General features: G+C 38.6%; 1 protein-coding gene across 1 annotated transcript in view; it reads right to left on the bottom strand.

The window, feature by feature from the left end:
- The window catches only part of LOC136875990 (uncharacterized), a 240,126-nt gene that overhangs the window by 199,594 nt on the left and 17,009 nt on the right, over positions 1 to 23,523 (bottom strand). Inside the window, exon 5 of the mRNA XM_068228293.1 lies at positions 18,755 to 18,894. Within this exon, the coding sequence (XP_068084394.1) occupies positions 18,755 to 18,894 (140 nt within the window). The remainder of the gene's footprint in view (positions 1 to 18,754; positions 18,895 to 23,523) is intronic.

Raw genomic sequence — 23,523 nt, 5'->3', positions numbered from 1 at the left:
ACTATAGAGGAAGAGTGGAGAGTCATGAAAAATGAAGTCAGTAGGGCTGCTGAAGAAATGTTAGGAAGGAAGAAAAGATCAACTAAGAATCAGTGGATAACTCAGGAGATACTAGACCTGATTGATGAACGACGAAAATACAAGAATGCTAGAAATGAAGAGGGCAGAAAAGAATACAGGCGATTAAAGAATCAAGTGGATAGAAAGTGCAAGGCAGCTAAGGAAGAATGGCTGAAGGAGAAATGCAAGGATGTCGAAGGCTGTATGGTCCTGGGAAAGGTAGATGCTGCATACAGGAAAATCAAGGAAACCTTTGGAGAAAGGAAATCTAGGTGTATGAATATTAAGAGCTCAGATGGAAAACCACTCGTAGGGAAAGAAGACAAAGCAGAAAGATGGCAGGAGCATATCCAACAGTTGTATCAAGGTAAAGATGTAGATAATTTGGTTCTGGAACATGAAGAGGCTGTTGATGCTGATGAAAAGGGGGACCCAATTTTGAGGTCAGAGTTTGACAGAGCTGTGAGTGACCTCAATAGGAACAAGGCACCTGGAATTGATGACATTCCCTCTGAATTACTGACTGCCCTAGGAGAAACCAGCATGGCAAGGTTATTTCATTTAGTCTGCAAGATGTATGAGACAGGAGAAGTCCCATCCGATTTTCAGCAGAATGTTGTTATACCTATTCCCAAGAAAGCCGGTGCTGACAGGTGTGAAAACTACCGCACCATTAGTTTAGTATCTCATGCCTGCAAAATTTTAACACGTATTATTTACAGAAGAATGGAAAAACAAGTTGAAGCTGAGTTGGGAGAAGATCAATTTGGCTTCAGAAGAAATGTAGGAACACGTGAAGCTATCCTGACTTTACGTCTGATCTTAGAGGATCGAATCAAGAAGGACAAGCCCACGTACATGGCATTTGTAGATCTAGAAAAGGCATTCGATAATGTTGATTGGACCAAGCTATTTATGATTCTGAAGATGATAGGGATCAGATACCGAGAACGAAGAATTATCTACAATCTGTATAAAAATCAGTCTGCAGTGATAAGAATCGAGGGCTTTGAAAAAGAAGCAGCAATCCAGAAAGGAGTGAGGCAAGGCTGCAGTTTGTCCCCTCTCCTTTTCAATGTTTACATAGAACAGGCAGTAAAGGAAATCAAAGAGAAATTTGGAAAGGGAATCACAGTCCAAGGAGAGGAAATCAAAACCTTGAGATTTGCCGATGATATTGTTATTTTATCTGAGACTGCAGAAGATCTCGAGAAGTTGCTGAATGGTATGGATGAAGTCTTGGGTAAGGAGTACAAGATGAAAATAAATAAGTCCAAAACAAAAGTAATGGAGTGCAGTCGAACGAAGGCAGGTGATGCAGGAAATATTAGATTAGGAAATGAAGTCTTAAAGGAAGTAGATGAATATTGTTACTTGGGTAGTAAAATAACTAATGATGGCAGAAGTAAGGACATAAAATGCAGACTAGCACAAGCAAGGAAGAGCTTTCTTAAGAAAAGAAATTTGCTCACTTCAAACATTGATATCGGAATTAGAAAGATGTTTTTGAAGACTTTCGTGGAGCGTGGCATTGTATGGAAGTGAAACATGGACGATAACTGGCTCAGAAAGAAAGAGAATAGAAGCTTTTGAAATGTGGTGTTACAGAAGAATGCTGAAGGTGAGATGGATAGATCGAATCACGAATGAAGAGATACTGAATCGAATTGGTGAGAGGAGATCGATTTGGCTAAATTTGACGAGAAGAAGAGATAGAATGATAGGACACATCTTAAGACACCCAAGACTTGTTCAGTTGGTTTTTGAAGGAAGTGTAGGGGGTAAGAACGGTAGGGGTAGACCAAGATATGAATATGACAAGCAGATTAGAGCAGATGTAGGATGCAATAGTTACGTAGAAATGAAAAGGTTAGCACAGGATAGGATGGCATGGAGAGCTGCATCAAACCAGTCTATGGACTGATGACTCAAACAACAACAACATTAAATATTTCAATATTTAGGTGAAATAATCACATATAACCTGAACGAGAAACCAGCATGGCAAAATAAAATAGATAAACTGGTTACAGCACAGCATGTTACCAAGAATACATATAATAAAAAGTGTCTCTCAATAGCAACCAAACTGAAACACTACAAAACAGTCACCCAGCCACATATGCAAGTGAAACATTATTCAGAACAACAAACACAGTTGCAATAGATAGAGTACTCAAGTTAGAAAGGAGAATAGTGAAGACCTGTTTAAATAAAAATTATCAAGTAAACAGAGTCTGGAGACTAGCTTCCAATGAGACAGTTTATAAAGAAATAGAACCTGTGACTAGCACAATGAAATAGAAATTAATATTATTCTTAGGCCATCTAATACGGTCACCAGAAAATAGAATCAGTAGAAAAATGATAGAAAAATTATGGAACAGTGAGAGTAAGAATAATATTAGATGGATCACAGAACTTAAAGAAGACATGAGAGAGTTGCATATTACAATAGAAGATTTAAAATACAAAACCAATACACTCAAAATATTTAAAGATAAACACACTAGACTACAGACAAAAATCAACAAGCAGAGAAGAGGAAGAGCGATTCCAGAACCAGAAAAAAAAAATTACGTATTTGGCTGACAGAAAGAAGAAAAACCTCCATAAACCTGACTAAGTAGTCCTATGTTGGCTAAAAAGTTAAAATAAATAAATAATTAGCAAGTGTATTTTTCATCGCTCACACGAACAAAGTCTTGCAGGAGCAAGTAGTCAGCCCGCACAACACTGCTGTCATCGCATAGCCAGTGCAATGTCAAGGACATGTTGCGTCATACGATCTTGAAACATCCATCCAAGAAAATTTTCTATATCCTAAACCAATTGAGGTATCGATTCAGAAACAACTGCATCTTATAGTACACATTTCAAACATCTCGTCACGTTAATTTCTCCAAAATCGATCAAGGGATTATGGAGTTATTTAAGATTTTATAAAACATTACGTCAGAGCTAGATCTATATATAGGCCCATCAGCCTGGTATTGACAAAGCAGTTCACAACAGCAGTTCACACCGGGAACACGACAATGTTGGTTTGCTGCACGATAAGAAGTCAGCCTGCAGGGCGAGATTATGCCTAAGTGACGTGCGAGTGTAGAACATAGAATAATTCCAGCGTTGCGGTACTTCTAAACTTTCAATAAGTGACTTATAAATAATGAAGGTGATTCTAAGACTTGTATAACTAACATTTACGTGTGTGCTAGAAGCCATGATAGTGATTTTCCAAGTGAACTGGACTTAAATTTTAACATTACAATGTGAATAACAGAATATTCAGACTTTATTCTTCATACAACAAGTGTTTAACCATTCACTTAGACATATCAATTGCAGTAGTGAAAATTATGTTTTTCTATGAACAGGCTTTTCATAATAATAATAATAATAATAATAATAATAATAATAATAATAATAATAATAATCATCATCATCCTTCCAAGTATTGGGCCATGTGACCCGTTACGGTCTTGCATTTTACTTTTTGCAAGACTTTAAAGCAATCAAATGCAGTAGTTAGGAATGATAGTGATTTTTCCTAGTGATTTATGTTACATGGACACAAGTGCACTCATAGACATCCATGTAATGCAAGTGTCCGGCTCCATGGCTAAATGGTTGGCGTGCTGGCCTTTGGTCAAAGGAGTCCTGGGTTTGATTCCCAGCAGGGTCGGGAATTTTAACCATAATTGGTTAATTCCCCTGGCATGGGGACTGGGTGAATGTGTCGTCTTTATCATTATTTCATCCTTATCACAACGTGCAGGTCGCTTAAGTGCATCAAATCAAAAGACCTGCACCAGGCCTCTCCGGAGGCCACACGCCACTAATTATTATTATTATTATTATTATTATTATTATTATTATTATTATGTAATGCAAGTGAAATTTCTAAGTTAACTGTGCTTCTAGCGAGTCACTACAAACATTCTGTTTCTTTAGAATTATAATTCTAACTGAGTATTAATTTGGCAGAAAGACTGTGCAAGTGATAGAATTCAAACTATTTTTTATTTTCTTGTAGAAAGCCACCATAAGTTTCAGAAGTGCAACTTATTTTTCTAATTTTATGTTTGGATTCTAAGTTAGAACCGAATCAACAATTACCATTCACAAAAGTGCTGTGGTTTATGCGAATCATTCCGATACTCCGGGAACAGTTAAATGTGCACACTCACGTAACATAATCAGTGAGTGGTTACCCCACGTCGGGACTTTCAAGAATCGACGATGACCCACTGCTGCTTACATTTGATCGTGGTTCCATGGTATGGTTGCTGCCTATAAGGGATCATGGTTCCATGGTCTGGTTGCTGCACACGAGGGATCATGTTTCCATGGTTGGGTCGCTATCCATCAAGGAGGATCTATGGAAACAACTGAACCTTATGTGAATAAATTCAGTTTCAATAATTTGGAACTCATTGTAGTTAGGACCTCTCTCTGTACCCAGCTCCAGGTCTGCACCCTGTGTGCCCTGTGATTAAGATATCTTTACTCTCCAAAATATCTAGTCGTGGATTTTTTTTTTTTTTTCTTCTTATAAGTATATAAGTTGATATTTTAAGATACTTTCTAAACCTGGAAGGTGGTGATAGTTAAATGTTTTCTACTGATTATTTGTGATGCCAATGTGTTCAACTATCTGCACCAACTCCACTGGCACAAAAGTTGGTTTTTTTTTTTTAATCAATGATTTTCGGGTTTGCATTGAACACTACTTGGCCCTCAGAGCCTGTCACAGTTACTTGGAAGTCTGGTGAAGAAAAGTAATCCATCCACCACGAAAATAGTGATAAAAAAGCTTTTGTACACACCGTGTTTTTCTTCTTTCCTTTAGAAGGAGGCTCTGTTTCTCCCTCACATACAATATTTTCGGCACTATCACTCTCACTTCCAAAATCGCTTAACAATTCATTAAAATCATCATCTCCATCATCACTTTCCACTGTGGTTAATAACTGAAAGATTCTGTGATCCAAGATAACACCGCTGCAAGAGCAACTAGACTGTTGTTCCGCCATGTTTGTTTACATCACAGATGAACTCCACAGACATCTACAAAAAAGCTCTGAAAGTTACTTCCTGAAGCTATAATCTCTGATCAATAAATTCTACATAATGCCCAACAGATGGCAGAACATGTCAGAGATCAAATTCGCACTCGAAAACAAACCGGAAAACTCAAAAAAATGAAAATTCTCGTGCACCATCTATAGACTGGTGTAGCAGTGCTGGACCGGCCGCGTCAGCCCGTCTATAGGCGGGCGTAGCACTCGTCAGGTTAAGCATACCATTTCCTATGGAACACTAGCAATTCTGTAGATGTATAACAAAACTAAACAGAGAACAAAAACATAGTACTTCCTTTTGTATTACAACTGTTGTGTTTATTCTGTTAATATAGTTTCATTTTAGAAAATGTCATAATAATAGCTGCAGACACTGGAGACTAGGTTCTAGCAAAACAGCCTACAAAGAAATGGAATTGGTAATGAGCACAATCCGGAAGAAACAAATCTAATTAGCATCTACTTAGCAGTGATGGTATATTAGACTCTTATTGATTCAATTCATTTCATTCAATTCACGTTACTGACTCGATGCAGTGAACTGAACATAGTTCATTAGAGTCACCGTTCCTGTTGCATCTGTGTACTGGCAGGTAGCAGCAACATTCAATGCACACTGCTACCATCTGATCTTCAGTAAAAATTCGATGTTACAAAACTTTCCCCTACAGTAACAACCCCATTGAATATGCAGAATTAGATGTAAACAAATATATGTAATATATTCATAATAAATTTATATTAATATAAAACGAGACTGTCATAAGTCTGACCGAAACACTGGACCAAATCCACATCAAGTGCCGATCCCAATATTAGAAACATTCCAGAAAGAATAAGAACAGTCTTGTCCAGTACATACTCTGGATACTTGCTTCAAAAGTTACAGTAAAAGATTTATGTAGTTAATAACTGACAACTCTAACAGTATTCACTAAATAGTGGTTTTCCATAGTTTTTAGAAATAACAGACTGCACGACAATACATACCAGGAATTATTTCAGGTACTCTAATACACTGTGTATCGGACGCTTTTTCACTGTTAACTGAGTAATCCTTTCAAGTGAGCTGAGAGTGAGACTCCTCTATAAAGACACGAGCATACAATTCTTTAAGTGAGCCATGGCTCTTTGTCTCTCCCGCAGCAAAAGCCCAGCTTCCCGCCAATGTCCTGCATTCCAATCCTGAACTGTATTTGGTAGTGTCTCACTGATCCGCAAATACTCCACTCTGCACTATCTGCTGCGAGTCTGCAGTCTCTTGTCCCGTAAGCTTGTCATTGCTGTGATTCGATTCACTCCGACAGTTGAATGAATCAACACACTGCTTTGAAGCATTCACTTACTAGCCAACACTATCACTCAGGACAACAGAAAACAGGATCTTCATGAGAATTAGTGAAAAATAAAAGAGCAATATAACATGAATTACAAATATCCACAGAAATCAGGGAAGTTTTGATGCAACTACAAATTACAATAGAAGATTTAAAAAACAAAACTGACAAAATCGAGAAACTTAGAAATCCTTTTCATAAAACCGACTAAAGTCGTCCAATGAAGGCCATAAAATGTAATTTAAAATAAATAAAATAATAGCTGCAGGAAGATCATAAGAAATGTGTTATGTACACAGCCTACGCTCAAGAATCTTAAGGGATCTTGAGGGATCTTATTGTAATTGTCATTGTATTAATTCACAGCATGTTTCAGGCTAACATATGGCAATAATTTTATTTATACAGTAATCTGTAATAGTCTAATGCTAAAATATATACACCTGGACTTGTTGTCCACTAACAATCTTCATGGTGCTAATTTCCTAATGTCGCAAACAACCATGCCTTAGTCAACAACAGACTGTTTACATTATCTTCTGCTTTATCTGCTTCAGAATTTCTTTCCTCTTAACATTTCTTTACATCACTGTAACAAGTACCTATCACGTCATATTATAGAGAGATAAGAACATGGAGAGTAGATATAGATACAGGATAAGCAGAATGGTAAGTTAGTGTGACAAGAAGGAATAATAAAGAGAGGAGACATGACAAACATTAAAAAAAAAAAAAATAATAAAATTTAAAAAAAAAAAAGCTCAGAGACAATCTCCACATCTTCACACGATGCTGTCGTTGAACAGATGAGCTCCTTTTCCATCTTTCCCAGTTGCTCTACATTGGGTGGCTCACTCCTCAGGAACCTAGTAAAGACCAGAGTGATTTTAAGACAAAACGTTGCAATCAAGTCCTCCATGAAAAATTTGCGTTTGTTAGAAGAGCATATATCAATCAGGTTAGTGTGTTCTTAGACTTACGAAGCATTTTTTCAAGTAGACAGCCCTCATTTTGTTCAGCTTATTCAGTACTATATATCAGTAACGGCTCGCTCTAAAGGGCAGAGGAGCACGTGCCCTTAGCTGTTGATTCTTTCTTAGGTAATTTTCGTTCGCGCATGCATAGAAGTAACCATTTTTTAACATGCACTGAATGGGAGATTGGGTCATTGCTGAAGCCAGCCCGCTACGATTCCGAAAATACGCGAAGGCTTATCGCGCCGAGCAGAACATCCGTTTCAAATTCGTGTTCCAAGACTGTCATCGGTGGTCTGATAAACGTGCTCTACTGGCTGATGAAATTAGTCAATATCCTATCTCGTAATATTTAGTGTGATGTTATAAGTTAATCTCTCGTGCGTTGTGTGCGGATACATAGAATCCCTATGAAGAGTCGCATTAGGTATATCACACAGGTATGATTAACCTGTAGTCTACGTACAATGAATATATTCTGAGAGTAATATTTTAAGTAGACCTTTTTCTCAACTGTCCCTAACAGAAAAGACGGAGATAAAGACACTCAGTTGACCAACACCTCATTTACAACTAGAACAAGTCGGACAATATAACGGGTGCGAATATCTTTTTTTGCTATTTGCTTTAGGTCGCACCGACACAGATAGGTCTTATGGCGACGATGGGACAGGAAATGCCTAGGGGTGGGAAGGAAGTGGCAGTGGCCTTAATTAAGGTACAGTCCCAGCATTTGCCTGGTGTGAAAATGGGAAACCACGGAAAACCATCTTCAGGGCTGCCGACGGTGGGGTTCGAGTCCACTATCTCCCGGATGCAAGCTCACAGCTGCGCTACCCTAACCGCACGGCCAACTCGCCCGGTGGCGCGAATATCGACGTAGATTCCAGCCAGGGGTGTATACAGAATACGAGTGGGTGTGTGGCTGTGATTCAAGGAAAGCATTTTTCTGCTTTCTATGCATGTTATTAGGACATGACCTGACGTGGATGAAAACAGGAGTAACCGATCTCAAACACTAGAAAGAAAAAAAAGTTAAAAATTAATGCCGCATGTTGACATACTGTACAATCAGCTACAAAAACGCCAAACAGATTCAGTCCAAATAAAAAAGGCTATTTCTGACTTTGCAAAGTGTGTAACACAACAACGTGAAGAAATAGATACAACTGCATGTGACCTCGCGGACTACTATAATTCTGATAAAAGACGTAGAGAAGTGAAACAAGGACTATTGAAGTGAAGGAAGTCCATGACGTTGTAATGAACCAGGCGCATGATAGGTTTGCATTTACTGGGTATATTGCAGCTGGAAACAGTACTCTGATTCATTTGACATATTGTCTATACACTTTCCAGAAAATGTATTAAATTCTACTGTGTTACATTATCCAATGTTCCAGAAAGAAAGGCTAAAGAGGGAATTAGAAGTGATTTATAAACGGATAGATTTCAGGCAAGTAAAAGGAGCTCTACCACTCCACGCTTTTATTTTAGAAAATAATCACAAATCAACGTTCAAAGAAACACTAAAGCTTCTCAGGATAATTGCGACAACATCCATGTCCACAGCCGAAGCAGAGCGCTGTTTTTCGACACTGGCTCGTATTAAGACATTTCTATGCAATACAATGACCGAAGAATGACTGTCTGCTCTGGCAATGATTTCTGTTGCGAAAGACCTCATTTATGATATGCCTGCCTTTGACGATAAAGGCACTTCTAAGTTTGTGGATTTACGGCATAGAACGGAATTTGGCTTTAAATAAAGGAATAACACTGCCATCGTCGAACACTGCACAGGCCCTACCACATTCTTCATTTGTATGGCCAGAGCGAGTAGACTGTATTTCATTTGTCCTGTAGACTCAGTAGTAGGCCTATCAGTCGGTACAGTAATTAGGATGGATCTGAGAATTACGCGGGCATCCAACTGTAATTCGATAATGCATATACCGCTGTGAGTGTATTTCAGATAGCATTCAGTGACAGTTGGTACATTTAAATATTTCAAGATAATTTAGTGACAGTAGTTACACAACGTGAGGGAGTCCCATAAGGTTATTTACGCCGATCCAGACGACGTTTTATCCAACAGAGAAGTTGGTTTTATAACCAATATATATGATTTTAGCATTCCTTATCAAGTTTATTTTATGAAACAACATCATAGTTCATCACAAGAGCTCACCCTTATGTGAATAACTGTTTTTAATTACAAACAGTCTAATACCAATGAACGAAGATTATTATGGTCATTGATTTATACCAACAATTAATCATTACATATTATAGTAACATTTTCAAGTCATTCATTCCATTTACATTTTAAGCAATTTTAAAGATCAATATTTGTTTTAATAGACATAATATAATCTTATTGATAATTTTTAAATTGTTAAATTTCATATTTTATCAATGTAACATTAGACTTTTTTTGTTATATATACCGGGATCAGGGCCCTGACCCACCATGGATTAAGTTATCTTTAGCTGATGATGCTCACTAAGATTGAGCGAAACATGTCCTACTTGTAATTTCTATAAATGGTTTTATCCTAAATATAAAGGGCTATTGTGTATTGGAAAGGTGGTTTTATTAATATAATAACTTCTTATTCTGAAATCCAATACGGTTTTATAATGAGATTCATAACTTGTAAAGCATACCAGCATGCCTGAATATTGGCGGGAAGAAGCTGTGTTAGATAACTTTCCTCTTTAGCATGCCAAATCTCTAATTTATAAATATTCTGATACAACTGGTACGTTACACACTGGTTCATTATAGTATTCCAGGTCCGACTCGTTGGCTGAACGGTCAGCGTACTGGCCTTCGGTTCAGAGGGTCCCGGGTTTGATTCCCGGCCGGGTTGGGGACTTTAACCTTAATTGGTTAATTCCAATGGCACGGGGGCTGGGTGTATGTGCTGTCTTCATCATCATTTCATACTCATCATGACGCGCAGGTCACCTACGGGTGTCGAATAGAAAGACCTGCACCTGGCGAGCCGAACTTGTCTTCGGACACTCCTGGCACTAAAAGCCATACGCCATTTCATTTCATAGTATTCCAGGATTTCGATCCCCACTCTAAGGCGCTGATTGGAATGGGCAGTGTGCAAATTTAAAGCAAAAGCAATAATGGCAGAGGAGTGTTCACGGCTGTCTGTGGCCTGGTGATTCCAGCTCGGGAACTTTGGAGTCGGCAGCGTACTACTGTTCGTTAAAAGCGAGATGTGCGGTTTTTCATCTGATTGAGTATTTCATACGATAACATTACTTTTAATCGTGACATTTGTACTGACTTAACTGTAATGACCCATGTTGATTTCAGTTGGCAAAACCACAAAGACAGTATTTCTGAGGATGTAAAAAGGCAGGTGAAGAGTGAGCGTCTGCCATCATAATGAAAACTCCCCAACTTGATTGTGACTGATAGGCAAGAGGGCTTGCCATTACAATGAAAATTCCCTAAACCAGTCTTCACATGAGAAAAGACATGGTGAATTTCCCGTCGTGTTTCTGGGGTAACGTTAAGAGCTACGCAATTTAATATAATCTTACAACATAACACGTATTATTTAGAGAAGAATGGATGAACAATTTGAGGATAGAATTAAGAAGAACAAGCCCATGTGCATGGCATTCGTAGATCTAGGAAAGAATTCTTTATACAATGTAGAATTCCACAGCGAATACGGGTACATCAGCTAGTTCAAGATATACTAGTACCGTATTTGCTCGCATATATCTCGCACCCCATTTTTAACATTTAAAACTGCAGGAAAAAAATCCCTGCACATAACTTGTATTAATTTCTGAGGTTATAATATAAGGACACATGGTACATACACTTAAAGTTTGCAGATTCCATGGATGCGCCTACATTGAATATTGGGACTGTACCAATCGCTGTAACAGTACTTTGTACATGACAGTACAAGAAGAAGCTGCATTTCTTTCTACCTGCAGAACGGTTGAGGCTAGCTGTTATAACAAAAATACTTAACTCGCAAACCCCCGCCCCAGGGCCGCATTCCTAGCCAGTCAGTCACACTCAGCCATCCCTCTCACTGTTCAGTTTTTGTCAATATACTTATCGCTACCTGTCCGGCAAAGCTGATCATGTGAACTGGGAGTGTTTCTCTGTCCAGGCAGTCAAGTGATCACAGCATTAGGTATCATCCATCTGTTTTATTGTTGACAAGTACCAGTATTCTGTCTTCACGTTTGATTGTTTTTCAGTTAAGTTTTCTTGTGTAGGCCGATCTTTAAGTTATGGAGAAACGTGGGAGTTATACGGCTGGGTTTAAACTCAAAGTGATAGAATATGCTGAAGAACATAGTAATAGAGCTGCCGGTCGAGAATTCAGTGTGACTGAGTTTAATGTTCCCTAATGCGTAAACAGAAAGCTGTGCTTGAAACCACCAACCGAACACGTAAGGCATTCAGAGGGCCGAAAACTGGCAAGTTACCTGAGCTGGAAGACGAGTTGCTTCATTACGTTACAGAGTTGCAAAATGATGACCTTAGTATCTCGCACGAGATGCTACATTTCAAAGCGTGCGAACTAGAGATTAAAGGAGGAATCAGCTGTTCGGATCTGAAAGTGAGCCGGAGTTGGATCTGTAGATTCATGACACGAAAGGGATTGTGCCTGCGAAGGCAAACATCTCTCTGCCAGAGAATGCCAAGTGATTTCAGCGACAAAATCATAGATTATCATCGCCATGTAATAGCAATAGAAAAACAATTGCCTCTTATCTCAAATTGGCAACGCAGATCAAACCCTGACAAACTTAAACATGCCATGTATCACCATCATCAACAAGAAGGGAGAATCTAGCATGCTTGTACGTACAACTGGGTGTGAAAAAACAGCATTGCACTGTCATGCTAGCAATAACCGCAGACGGAAGAAAATTGCCACTGTACATTATTTTTAAAAGAAAAACAGTGCCTAAAGTGAAGTTTCACAAAGGCATTCACATACGCATTCAAGAGAAAGAATGGATGGATACTGCTCTTGTGCTGGACTGGGCCCGTACGGTGTGAGGAGCACAGCCAGGGGCACTGCTTCGACGCCCAGCAATGCTAGTGTGGGACAGTTTCCGTCGACACTTGGAAGACACGAAGAAAAATCTTTAGGAAATGAGAACTGATCTCGTAATTCCCAGTGGACTCTTACATTGTCTACAGCCCTTAGATGTTTCCGTCAACAAGCCCTTCAAGGACAACATACATAAATTGTACGCCAAATGAATGGCAGGAGGGGAGCATGAGCTGACGCCAGCAGGCAAAATAAAGAGGCTGTCAACAGAACTCCTGAGCTATTGTGTTACGCGGGCATGGGTTATGGTGTTGACAGAGTTATTGTGGGGAATTTCTTGAAGATGGGCATGGCAAATGAGTTGGACAGGGGTCAGGATGATGCAGTATGGGACAGTGACCAGAATAATGCACGCGAGAATAGCTCAGAGACTGAAAGCAGTGACAATGAATAGGTTAAGTATGCCAGTTGTCTTGCTTCAATAGCTTCGAGATTGTTGAATAACACAGTGAGCGTGTTGAGTGGTACAGTGAAGGGTAGTAATATGTGACGTGTGATAGCCTATTTATGGATACGGAAAAAGACAAAATTAAAATTTGGCAGAAAAAGGACTTGGCATCCGCATATTTAAGTGTGCAGAGGTGGTGTGAATGTTGAAAATCACACTTTCGAGTTGGTCAAAGTTTTGTTGGATTCAAAATGGGGGCCAAAGTCATTCTCTCGCAGTCGCACATAGTCGAGTGTAACCTCCAATTCATTGTCTAAGAATGTGACCAGAAAATAATGTTTAATAACCCACAGGTCTGAAATAAAAAGTTTCTACTAACTTTTATTTTCGAAAGATTGTGATTTGCAATAATACTTTGATATTTTTATGGATCCCTGTGCAAATGTTTCCATATTTGTTCTCTTGTGTTTTTCACAACTTTTAATGCATTCACTCCCGTAGACACCTTAAAGCATTTAACAGCTGCCTATAAGCAGGACCATATCTGAGCTAAGGCATTTAAGGTTGCACGATGTAAATGTAGTTTCGAAGTTGGCGCTAAATTCGAAGTCATACTTTGTGTTCAATACCACAGATGGCATATAAATGAACAGTCCCTCACCCTGACTGCCTGAAGAGAGGGTACATTCCAATGCTTTCTTTCTTTTTTCCTTTGAGTAAACACAGACCTAAGCCAGTCATGATATTCTTGTGAGGATGTGTAGTGCAGTGAGTTATTGTGTCATGATAAGGTGATGAGTTATAAACACAGTATTTGAAGCAAGGAAATTGAAGACGTATTACTGAATGATGATTCTGGTGATGAATTTACCCCTGATTTCAGTGATAGCGATAGCAATTCCGATGATGATATACCAGTCTCTGGGCAAAGTGAAATTCAGCACATTCACAAAGCCAATACGCATCTGCCTTACTGCCCGCCTGCAATCAATTTCTCTGGCACGGTAGGATTAAATGTTGACATCGAAAATAGCTATGAAATGGTCTTTCATCAATTTATTTGTAAATTATGATTTCCTTGGATGTATATGCCATCAGACAAACCTTTACACCAAACAGGTTATTAGTGCAGCACTGTGGCCATTCACTAAATATCCTACATTTTTGACGTGGAAACCGGTCAATGTAAATGAGATGAAAAAAGGTTTTAGGACAAATGTTTGTCATCATCATCATCAATGTCCCACTTCAGTCACCCGCGTGTGGTTGGACCAATGTTTGTAATGGGAATAATTCAAAAACAAGATCTGAAAATGTACAGGACAGAGGATACTATTTTCCGCTCGCCGATTTTTTTTGAAAACCATGGCACAAACCTGGTTCGAAAACATTGTCGTTCTTACACTTTAGCAACAGCAGTCATTATGAGGGGAATCCTGACAGGTTATACAAAATTAGGCCGATTCTCGTAAGGCTCAGCGACCAGTTTTTAGTTGGGTACACTCCAGATCAGAAAATCGCCCTTAATGAAGGAATGCTAGCTTGGAGGGGCCGCTTGCATTTCCAAGTTCGCAATCCAGGAATTACCAAGTATGGGATTTCAGTAAGGATGATGTGTGCAGTACATATGTAAGTTGAAAATCTATGATGCAAGTGACATGAATACCTGAGACACTATTTTTGTCTTATTAGATCCCTATACAACATATATGGACAATTTTTACAACAGTGTAGGCTTAGCCAGGGAACAATGTAAACGAGAAATGGCTATATGTGGGACAATAAGGCAGAATAGGGGACTTGCTAAGGAATTCAGTGAAAGGCATAAGTTGAAAACAGGGAAAATTACTTTTTGTAGGGACAATGAAATACTTCTATATTCATAGAACAAAAAAGTAATACCATGGTTTCAACTGCACATTCTGCAGAAAAGGCTGAAGTTCTGAACAGTTTATGCACAGCCGACCAGTATTTGGTAATGTATCCATTCATTTCAGTTTGTTTTTTTTCATTCAGGCTTCCTTGATGGGAAAATAAAAGAGCATGTACTTCATAAATTCCCAGCTATGAAATCTGACAATTTCCCAACTAGACAGTGCAGAGTGTGTGCAAAAAGTAACATCCGGAGTGAAAACAGGTGGTTCTGTGGAAAGTGTGGTGCGCTTCTCCATCCAGGAAAATGTCAAACCCGGTACCATAGCCTCAAGCACTACTAGTAATCATCCTCAAGGTATGTTGACATTTTCATTATTGTACCTATGATTGTTTTCATACAGTAACATTTAATGTAAAATAGACCACTATAGAGTTGAGAGGATTTAAAAAAAGGCTGGGATGGAGGTTTAAATCACCCGCAGCGCAGCTGGTAGTGAACAAGTTAATACCTTTCCTTTCTTTAGAAATGGTAGATATAGTTTTCACTGTACCCACAGACACATGACTTAAAATGCCCTCAAGTTGGAAAATACTGTATCTAGCGTGTCCATATCCCTGTTGTATAGTTTTATTAATGTATTCAGTAGTAAGCTTTCTGCTTAACACATTCTGTTTCCTTGCCCCGTGCAGAAATGTCTCAACGAGGTTTCACTGTAGTTTGAAAGCTGTAGTCCCTGACAACTTCATTTCAATTCCTATGAAACACTTCTCCGCCTTGTCAATACTTTACATTTTATTATAATCATATACCGTATATGTTTCAAGAGCTACTACTCTCTTCTTCAGTGGTGCCAAAACATCAAACTAAATACTTGGACTTGATGCATTTGTACAATACAGTCATCAACAAAATAAATTATACATAAATATTGAAATCTTTAAAGCACAAGGAAAGGAGAAATTTCAAGAACAGAGCAGAAAGTATTTTAAATTTTGGTGATGATGATTGTTGTTTAAAGGGGTCTAACATCTAGGTCATCGGCCCCTAATGGTACGAAATGAGACGAAATTGTACGACAATTTAAAAATCCATAATCCTCCACTGACCAGAAATCTAAAACGAGAGGATGAAGACTGAATGGCTGGATATGAAGTTAAAACAATCAGTGGATCCAACCCGCAGTGCCCCACATTCCCAGAAATTTAGCATTAAACTATAGTATTACTGACCAAGGGACAGCTTCTAAAGCACAATATCGTCGCCATAAGACCTATCTGTGTCGGTGCGACGTAAAACAACTTAAAAAAGCACAATACTGACTCAAGGAATTTTATATTTTATCATATAGTGACTAACTTAATAGGTTTTATTCATTTTACGAATTGAAAATTATTCTATTTTTAAAGTTTTTACCTAATGACATAGTAAGTGTAATTTATATACAATTTATTTTGCTGATTACAGTATGGTACAAATGTATCAAGTCCAAGGATTTAGTTTGATGTTTTGGCACCACTGAAGAAGAAATTAGTAGCTGTCGAAACATGTGCGGTAGATAATTACGAGGGTCGAGTCATAAGTCGTGGCAACTATTTTTTTCTCGCGAAAAGGAGACAACACGGAAAATTAAAGTTATGCATTTGGAAATATAGGGCATGTACTTATGCATAGCGCCTGAAGACAAATTCTAACTAAAGGAAATTCTCGTAGGTTATGTCACAGAACACAGGCCATTGGTAAACATTGTTTTATTATGGTATAGACAGCATATACACAAGACTACGTACAAAGGACAGGTCTCCACTGGTTACAGATCTTCGAAATAATCCCCCAAGGTTTCCACTGTGCGTTGCCAGCAGTGGGGCAGGCGCTGAATACCATTCTCTGTATGTGTATCGCTTATATGTGACACCTCTCTCCGAAATGCTGTTACGATGTTCTCTTTGTTAGCAAACCGTTGTCCACGGAATAGCTTCTTGACTTTGGGGATTAAATCATAGTCACACACCTAATGCTTCCCGCAGCTCTGCATGGCATTGACGTGCATTTCTACCGCGGAGAACTGCTATTTTAATATACGATCGTTGCTCCTGTGACACTCTCACTCAAACACTGAACTTGCGAGCATGCTTAGACCCACACTGTTGTTTACATACACCATCTAGTGGCATCATACGCAAGTACATACCGTACGTTTCCGAATTAATATATTAGATTTTCCATGTTGTCTCCTGTTCGCGAGAAAGAAAAATAGTTGCCATGACTTATGGCTCGACCTCCGTATAATAAAATTAAGTAAAGTTTTGAGCAGGTGGAAAAGTCTTTCATAGATATTCAATATAAGTCAATACGGACAAGATTGAATCAATATGGTTAAAATAATCAAACTTCATTGTATACGTTACTGCTACCGATTTATCTTCCATGTGTTAGGTGAAAGTTCTGGTTATTTTCAGAAACATTATTCCAAAGTACCTATATCACAAGACCTTTCACACAGTGAATAATATGGTAAAGATAATTGTGGTAAAGACATTATTTCAAACAATTTAAAAAATGAATACTAAAATTAAACTGAACATAAGAATGCCCTCAGATACTCAGGTTAGAGACGTATATTATTAAATCAGACTTAACAGATGACAAATCAAGGAATGAAACATAACAGCTGAGGCTTTGATGGCCAGCATATATCTCTATATTTTTCAGGCTTTTATGCAGTGGTCAAGGAACATATGGTAGTTCCGATGTTTCACTGAAAACTGCGTTTGGCATTTTCAAGGGTTCCGCTATCTTTGACTGCAATGAATCTCTCAGTGGAATGAAATAGTATCACAATTCCACCTCAAAAGACAATGCAGGCTACAGTGAACTCCTCACTTATTGGTCCGATGTGGTAGGTGGGCTGTCACTGACTGATTGTTCTTATGACCACTTATTGAAGCGATGTACAGCGGAGCATTGGTCAACCTGCCTTGGCAGAGACAGACAACTGCAGAAAATAAATTTCATAATTAAAGGCACGTATTGCCAGTGCTTAAGAATATTTTTCAAATATTTGAGAGAAATTCCATTTTTTCAATACTGTAAATCATGTATTTGCTTGTTAAAATACAATGGAACATGTTCTGTCCCTTCGTCCGGGACGTCTTCAGCCACTTAATAAATAAACAACATTCCAAAAGCACAAAAATATACACAAAGTTAAAATAATGTGACAATGTGATGCTCTCTCTAACTACGATATCACACTTGTAGAATATCTTTCATTAAAAGTCTTTGGAGAAAAGGTCTTCATGAATGATAAACAGTCAAGCAAGCCCATTAGGGCAAAAGTATTAAAACACTTTATGATCTTAGCACAATACTTGATTTTGTAGAATGTTCTAAAAATGAGCAGTAAATCACATTTTTTGTGGCTGATTTTCAAAAAATTCCCATGATAAGAGACCTAATTTTGATATTGGAGGATAGTCCTTTAGTCCGTACAGGCTATAGTTATATGATGGAACATTTTCAAAAGATACAGCAGAATGTTCCCAGGAAATGATTTGCTAAATAATTGCTATGAGTGGAGCCAAGTATAAACTCCTCTCTGAAACAAATTTCTTGAAGATACTTGAAGAATTGAAATGGTTTGTAATATCTGAAGCCATCTTTTTTCAATTTCAACTCAGTTAATTTCAGTAAATGATATTTATAAACCACCTGGAAGAGAAAACAATAACACAATGTTATTTGCTTTACGTCCCACCATCTACTTTTATGGTTTTCGGAGATGCTAAGGTGCCAGAATTTAGTCCTGCAGGAGTTCTTTTACATGCCAGTAAATCTACTGACACTAGGCTGACATATTAAAGCACCTTCAAATAGAGCAGCAATGAAAAATAAATATTTGATTTATGTACGTGATGAGCTTACCAGCAGATGATGGAGGTTTAATAGTAGCTAATATTAGTTCCATTTGGTTGAGAGTTGATGTTCCAGGAAAGAGAGGTTTCTCTATCAGCATTTCACCCAAGACACAGCCAAGGCTCCACATATCAACACCTCGTGTATACCTAAGAGAGTCACAGAACACTGCATTAGTTTCAAATGATCCTTATTTTTTGAAGATCTATGCAACATATTTTGTTATGCCATTGAATCCCACATATGTTAACTAAGTTTACTAAAATTCCTGTCTCAAGGAGGATTTTTAAGCAATTGGGTAGTAGATACGTAAGTGCAATTTGGAAGACAAGGATATCCATCTTCTGTTCAGCATGGTTGGCTAATTTAAGGAACTGCCATGAAAGAAACTGCCCTTGGAAACATTCATAAACGCATGTAGGTAAGTAGCAGCAGCAGCAGCAGCAGCAGCAGCAGCAGTCGCTCACAAGCCAATGGCCTCATTGTGCAAGTGCTGAGAAAAGAGGAGTGGGAGGGATATGAACCATACGGTAGCATCCTGGTATAGAACTCCCACTTAGGGTAGCTAGGTGAAGATGGTCAATGGTCTCGATAACTGAGGAGGAAGTTCTTCAGAATGGCTTTCAGAGCAGAACCACCTTGAGGATTAAACCTGGAAGTAAAAGAGTAAAAAGAATTCCAGGCACATTTGCTTCCACGTTAGGGATGGCTCAGTCTATATGTCCAGGTCTTGCCAACTTGGTTTTACTCAGACGGGGCTAAGCCCCATCCTGTAATCTTGATTGCACACTATCAATGTATGAAGGTTTAATGAGTTTCAAAAACTTTTAAGAATAATGTTGTCCAGCCCCGTGGTGTAGGGGGCAACGCGTCAGCCTGTCATCTGGTGGCCCCAGGTTCGATTCCCGGCTGGGTCAGGGGTTTTTAATTGTAATGATTAATATCCCTGGCCTGGGGACTGGGTGTTTGTGACATCCTTAATCTTCCTTTCCTCACACACAACATTCCACACTACCACCATTCCAATTACACGCCAGTTCATACAATACGGTGCCAGTAAGGGCAAAAGATTTACATGGGTCGACACCCCGAACAAATAGCATTTAAGAAAAGAAAAAAAAGGAATAATGTTATTTCCTTTATGTCCCACAAGCTACTCTCATGGTTTTCGGAGACTGTGAGGTGCCGGAATTCAGTCCTGCAGGAGTTCTTTTACGTGCCAGTAAATCTACCAACACGAGGCTGACGTATTTGAGTACCTTCAAATACCACCGCAGTGAGCCAGGATCGAACCTGCCAGGTTGGGGTCAGAAGGCCAGCGCCTCAAAAACTGTCATTCAGTAATGTTAGGCATATGTTGAAGCTTTAGACTCTATGAATTGTAACACTAGACAGGTGCCGATGACCTTCAATGTTAGGTCCCTTAAAACAACAAGCATCATCGTAACACTAGGCAGGTTGGTACTCACAGCCACAGCTGAGGACAACAGTTTAGGTCACTAATAATGTTATGAAAATGTACACCTCAAACAAAGGATTGGAAGGCTGAGACAAAATCTCACACTAATCAACCCATCCAATTTAAGTACCATCAAAGTAATAAAGCAAAGTAATCTCTGGACAGGCCATGAAGACCCTAAGAGGAGTGGGGAGGTAAAGGCTTACACAGAGATGCCAACCTTCAAAGGTGATCATCATTAGTGTGAATCTCAGAAGAGATCATGGGGAATGCAACTCCTTAGGTATATTATAATATGCAATTTCAAACATTATAAACATTTTCCCTATTCTTACAAGTTAAGAAACAAACAAAATTACACACACTAACATAACTAAGTTAGCTTTCTTGCAGCATCTTCAGTCATTTCCTTTGCCTCAGAGATCCTTCTCAGAAAACTGCTTTTGACAAGGCTCAGAGCATAACATTTTTGTTTTTTCCACCAGGAGAGTACTAAGAATCCTTGTACTCACATTTGGTTGAAAGTCAGTGTGATTCTTGTGAACAGTACTGAATATTCAGCTCAGATGAAACATAGCTGTGAGGTATCAATAAAACGGCAAGGATAACTTAAGGAAGAACTGAATATTTAACGTTTCCAGAAGCATCTTTCAGCTTCAAAATTTTAGCCCATGCTACATACATTGTTTCACAGTCTGATGTGTCTTCACTGAATGGGTCTGCTTGGTAGGAAGCAAATTCCACTTCCAGTTTGTCTTGGTCAGCGTTTTCAATTATGTTTTTAAACAATTCACCAAAAAGGCACTGCTGAAAACTAAAGTAGCTTCTCTCAATGAATCATTCGCTACCTATGCATGCTCCATCACAGAGCAATGAAATGGGAATTTGTCCAAAATTAAGTTGTATGCTGTAGTGAGGATTTAAAAAAAAAATCTATTTGAAGAACTGTCTCATGTCATCTCCAGATAAACTGCCAGCCTCACTTCCATGCTTAATTTGCCATCTTGTAACTCCAGTTACCAGATCATCTTTCCGACAATTCCTGCTAATGAACTTTATAGCAGTATAATAATGCATTTCAAACTTACTTCTAATTGCTTTCCAATCTTTTCAGCTTTCACAAACCTCACCATTAAATCCACTGAAAATCCATTCATGTATCTGGTCACTATGTATGGAGGGAGATTCTACTTGCAACATGATGATGTACTTTGTGAAAATTGGGATCTTCAGAAATAACAAGTAAACTTTAGTGGCATAATTTTCCATTGCTGCTTTCACTACAAGAAATTTGTTATTTCTTCCAACTTCTTCACCAACATGAAATGACAATTTCACAGGCTCCCACTATTCTAATACCCTATTTATTGAATCAGTGAGAAAATAACCATCTTATGCTGACATGTTTCAAGATTTTGTGCCTTTTGAGCCCAGGTCCACTCATTCCCTGACACATCTTCAATTTTCTTTTGGAGCTCCTTTCAAAAATGAAAAGCCTCCACGTTTGCAATTGCTTCTAATATTTTTGTAGCCTTCTGGGGAGCTATGTGAAGTAGGTGACAGATACAGCCTCACAACCATTGAAGGATTCTGCTGTTTCAAAAATGCTGACACCCCCTTAAATTTACCTACCATTATATTTGCATTTTTGCAACCCAAATGATAAAGTTTTCACATTTCAGCATCTTCATCTTAATTTCACTATCCAACACCTGAAATATTCCCTCCCCAGTGTTATCATATTCCACCAAAGCAAACAGTAGAGTAACAAACTATTCTTTTCTCACAAAAATAAGTAAACACCAATGGATACAATTTCCAGTCATTGTTATCATTACTACCATCAGTAGACAACGAGTAAGGTGCATTTTGAAGACTAGTGTATTTCAGATATTGTTGACTCAAACATGCTTCTCACTATTGCAGTTTTTGCAAAATAAATTATTTCTATATTTGTTCGTTCGACTTCTAGTTATTTCCTTTTAAAGGGTGGTATTTATGCTGCTGTGGCTCCATGGCTAAATGGTTAGCGTGCTGGCCTTTGGTCACAGGAGTCCCGGGTTAGATTCCCAGCAGGGTTGGGAATTTTAACCCTCATTGGTTAATTTCGCTGGCACAGGGGCTGGGTGTATGTGTTGTCTTCATCATAATTTCATCCTCATCATGACGCGCAGATCGCCTACGGGCGTCAAATCAAAAGACCTGCACCTGGCAAGCCGAATAAGTCCTGGGACACCCCTGGCACTAAAAGCCATAAGTCATTTCATTTACTATTGCAGATGTCTTGGTTCTGCCACTTCCATACTTTTCAGCAGTTTCCAAGGCTGGAAACATGGTCTTGAATAATGGTCTAGCATAATCTGCTGCAGATAAGGAAAAGTTGTGTTCAACCAAGAAACATGTGAAATAACATTCAACCCGTATAACACTATTATCACTTGTTGTAGTAAAAAATTACTACAGCGCCTTGCATCACCTTTTAATGTCCCTGTACTCCTCCTGTATTTTAGATTTCACATTGCGTCAGCAGTCATCACGTCATCCATGTTTAACTAAAATTTAAAAAATCACACTTGCATGTTTCACAAAACATGTGGTTCGGTGAGTTTAAATGGTCTTAAGCACGGGAGGTCTTCTGTATACTGCTTTCGGTATTGCTGATTTGCTGTAAATCATTTTTGTCCAGTGTCACTCTGCTCTTCATCGCTTTTACATTGCTTTAAACATCTTATTTTATTTAACACAGAAATAGGCTTGCACTATGAGACATCAGCATAACTTGCTAACACTATGTTTTGTAACAAAAGCAGACAACTCATTACTAAACCAGAACTGAACACAAATTCAATTCATTCGGCAAAGATTTTACACTTGTGGTCAAAAGTTGTACAAAACCGTCACCATCTCGTAATATTTTCCCCCGTGCTGTATATTATGGATTTTATCATGTCTATATGGCCTGACCCCACAGTTAGAGAGTTTGAGTTCAGTTGGCAGAAAAAAATTTCTCCATCAGAATGTTGGCGCCGGCAGGGAATCGCTAGATTGCATGTTCATATGGAGTGAGGGTACACAATGCTGTTGATGGTGATTCATCTGTCAGATGGGGATATTAAGACTTGAGCAGACCCCTTTGTGCTATTCGACAGGAGTTAACTATGTGTCAGTGCCAGTTTTCACCCTCTCCCGTCCCACTATCATATATCACGTCGTTCATTTGAACTAATTTACTCCCCTGATGAGGTTGACGTTAAGAAGAGCATCCAGTCATGAAAACTCGCTATGAAAATTCATCTCACTTCATACCCGACCCCGTAGA

This window comes from Anabrus simplex, chromosome 6 (genome assembly GCF_040414725.1).
Source record: "Anabrus simplex isolate iqAnaSimp1 chromosome 6, ASM4041472v1, whole genome shotgun sequence".
NCBI classification, from domain to species: Eukaryota; Metazoa; Arthropoda; class Insecta; order Orthoptera; family Tettigoniidae; genus Anabrus; species Anabrus simplex.
The sequence above is the reverse complement of the archived record's forward strand: the minus strand, read 5'-3'. Positions and strand labels throughout refer to the sequence as shown.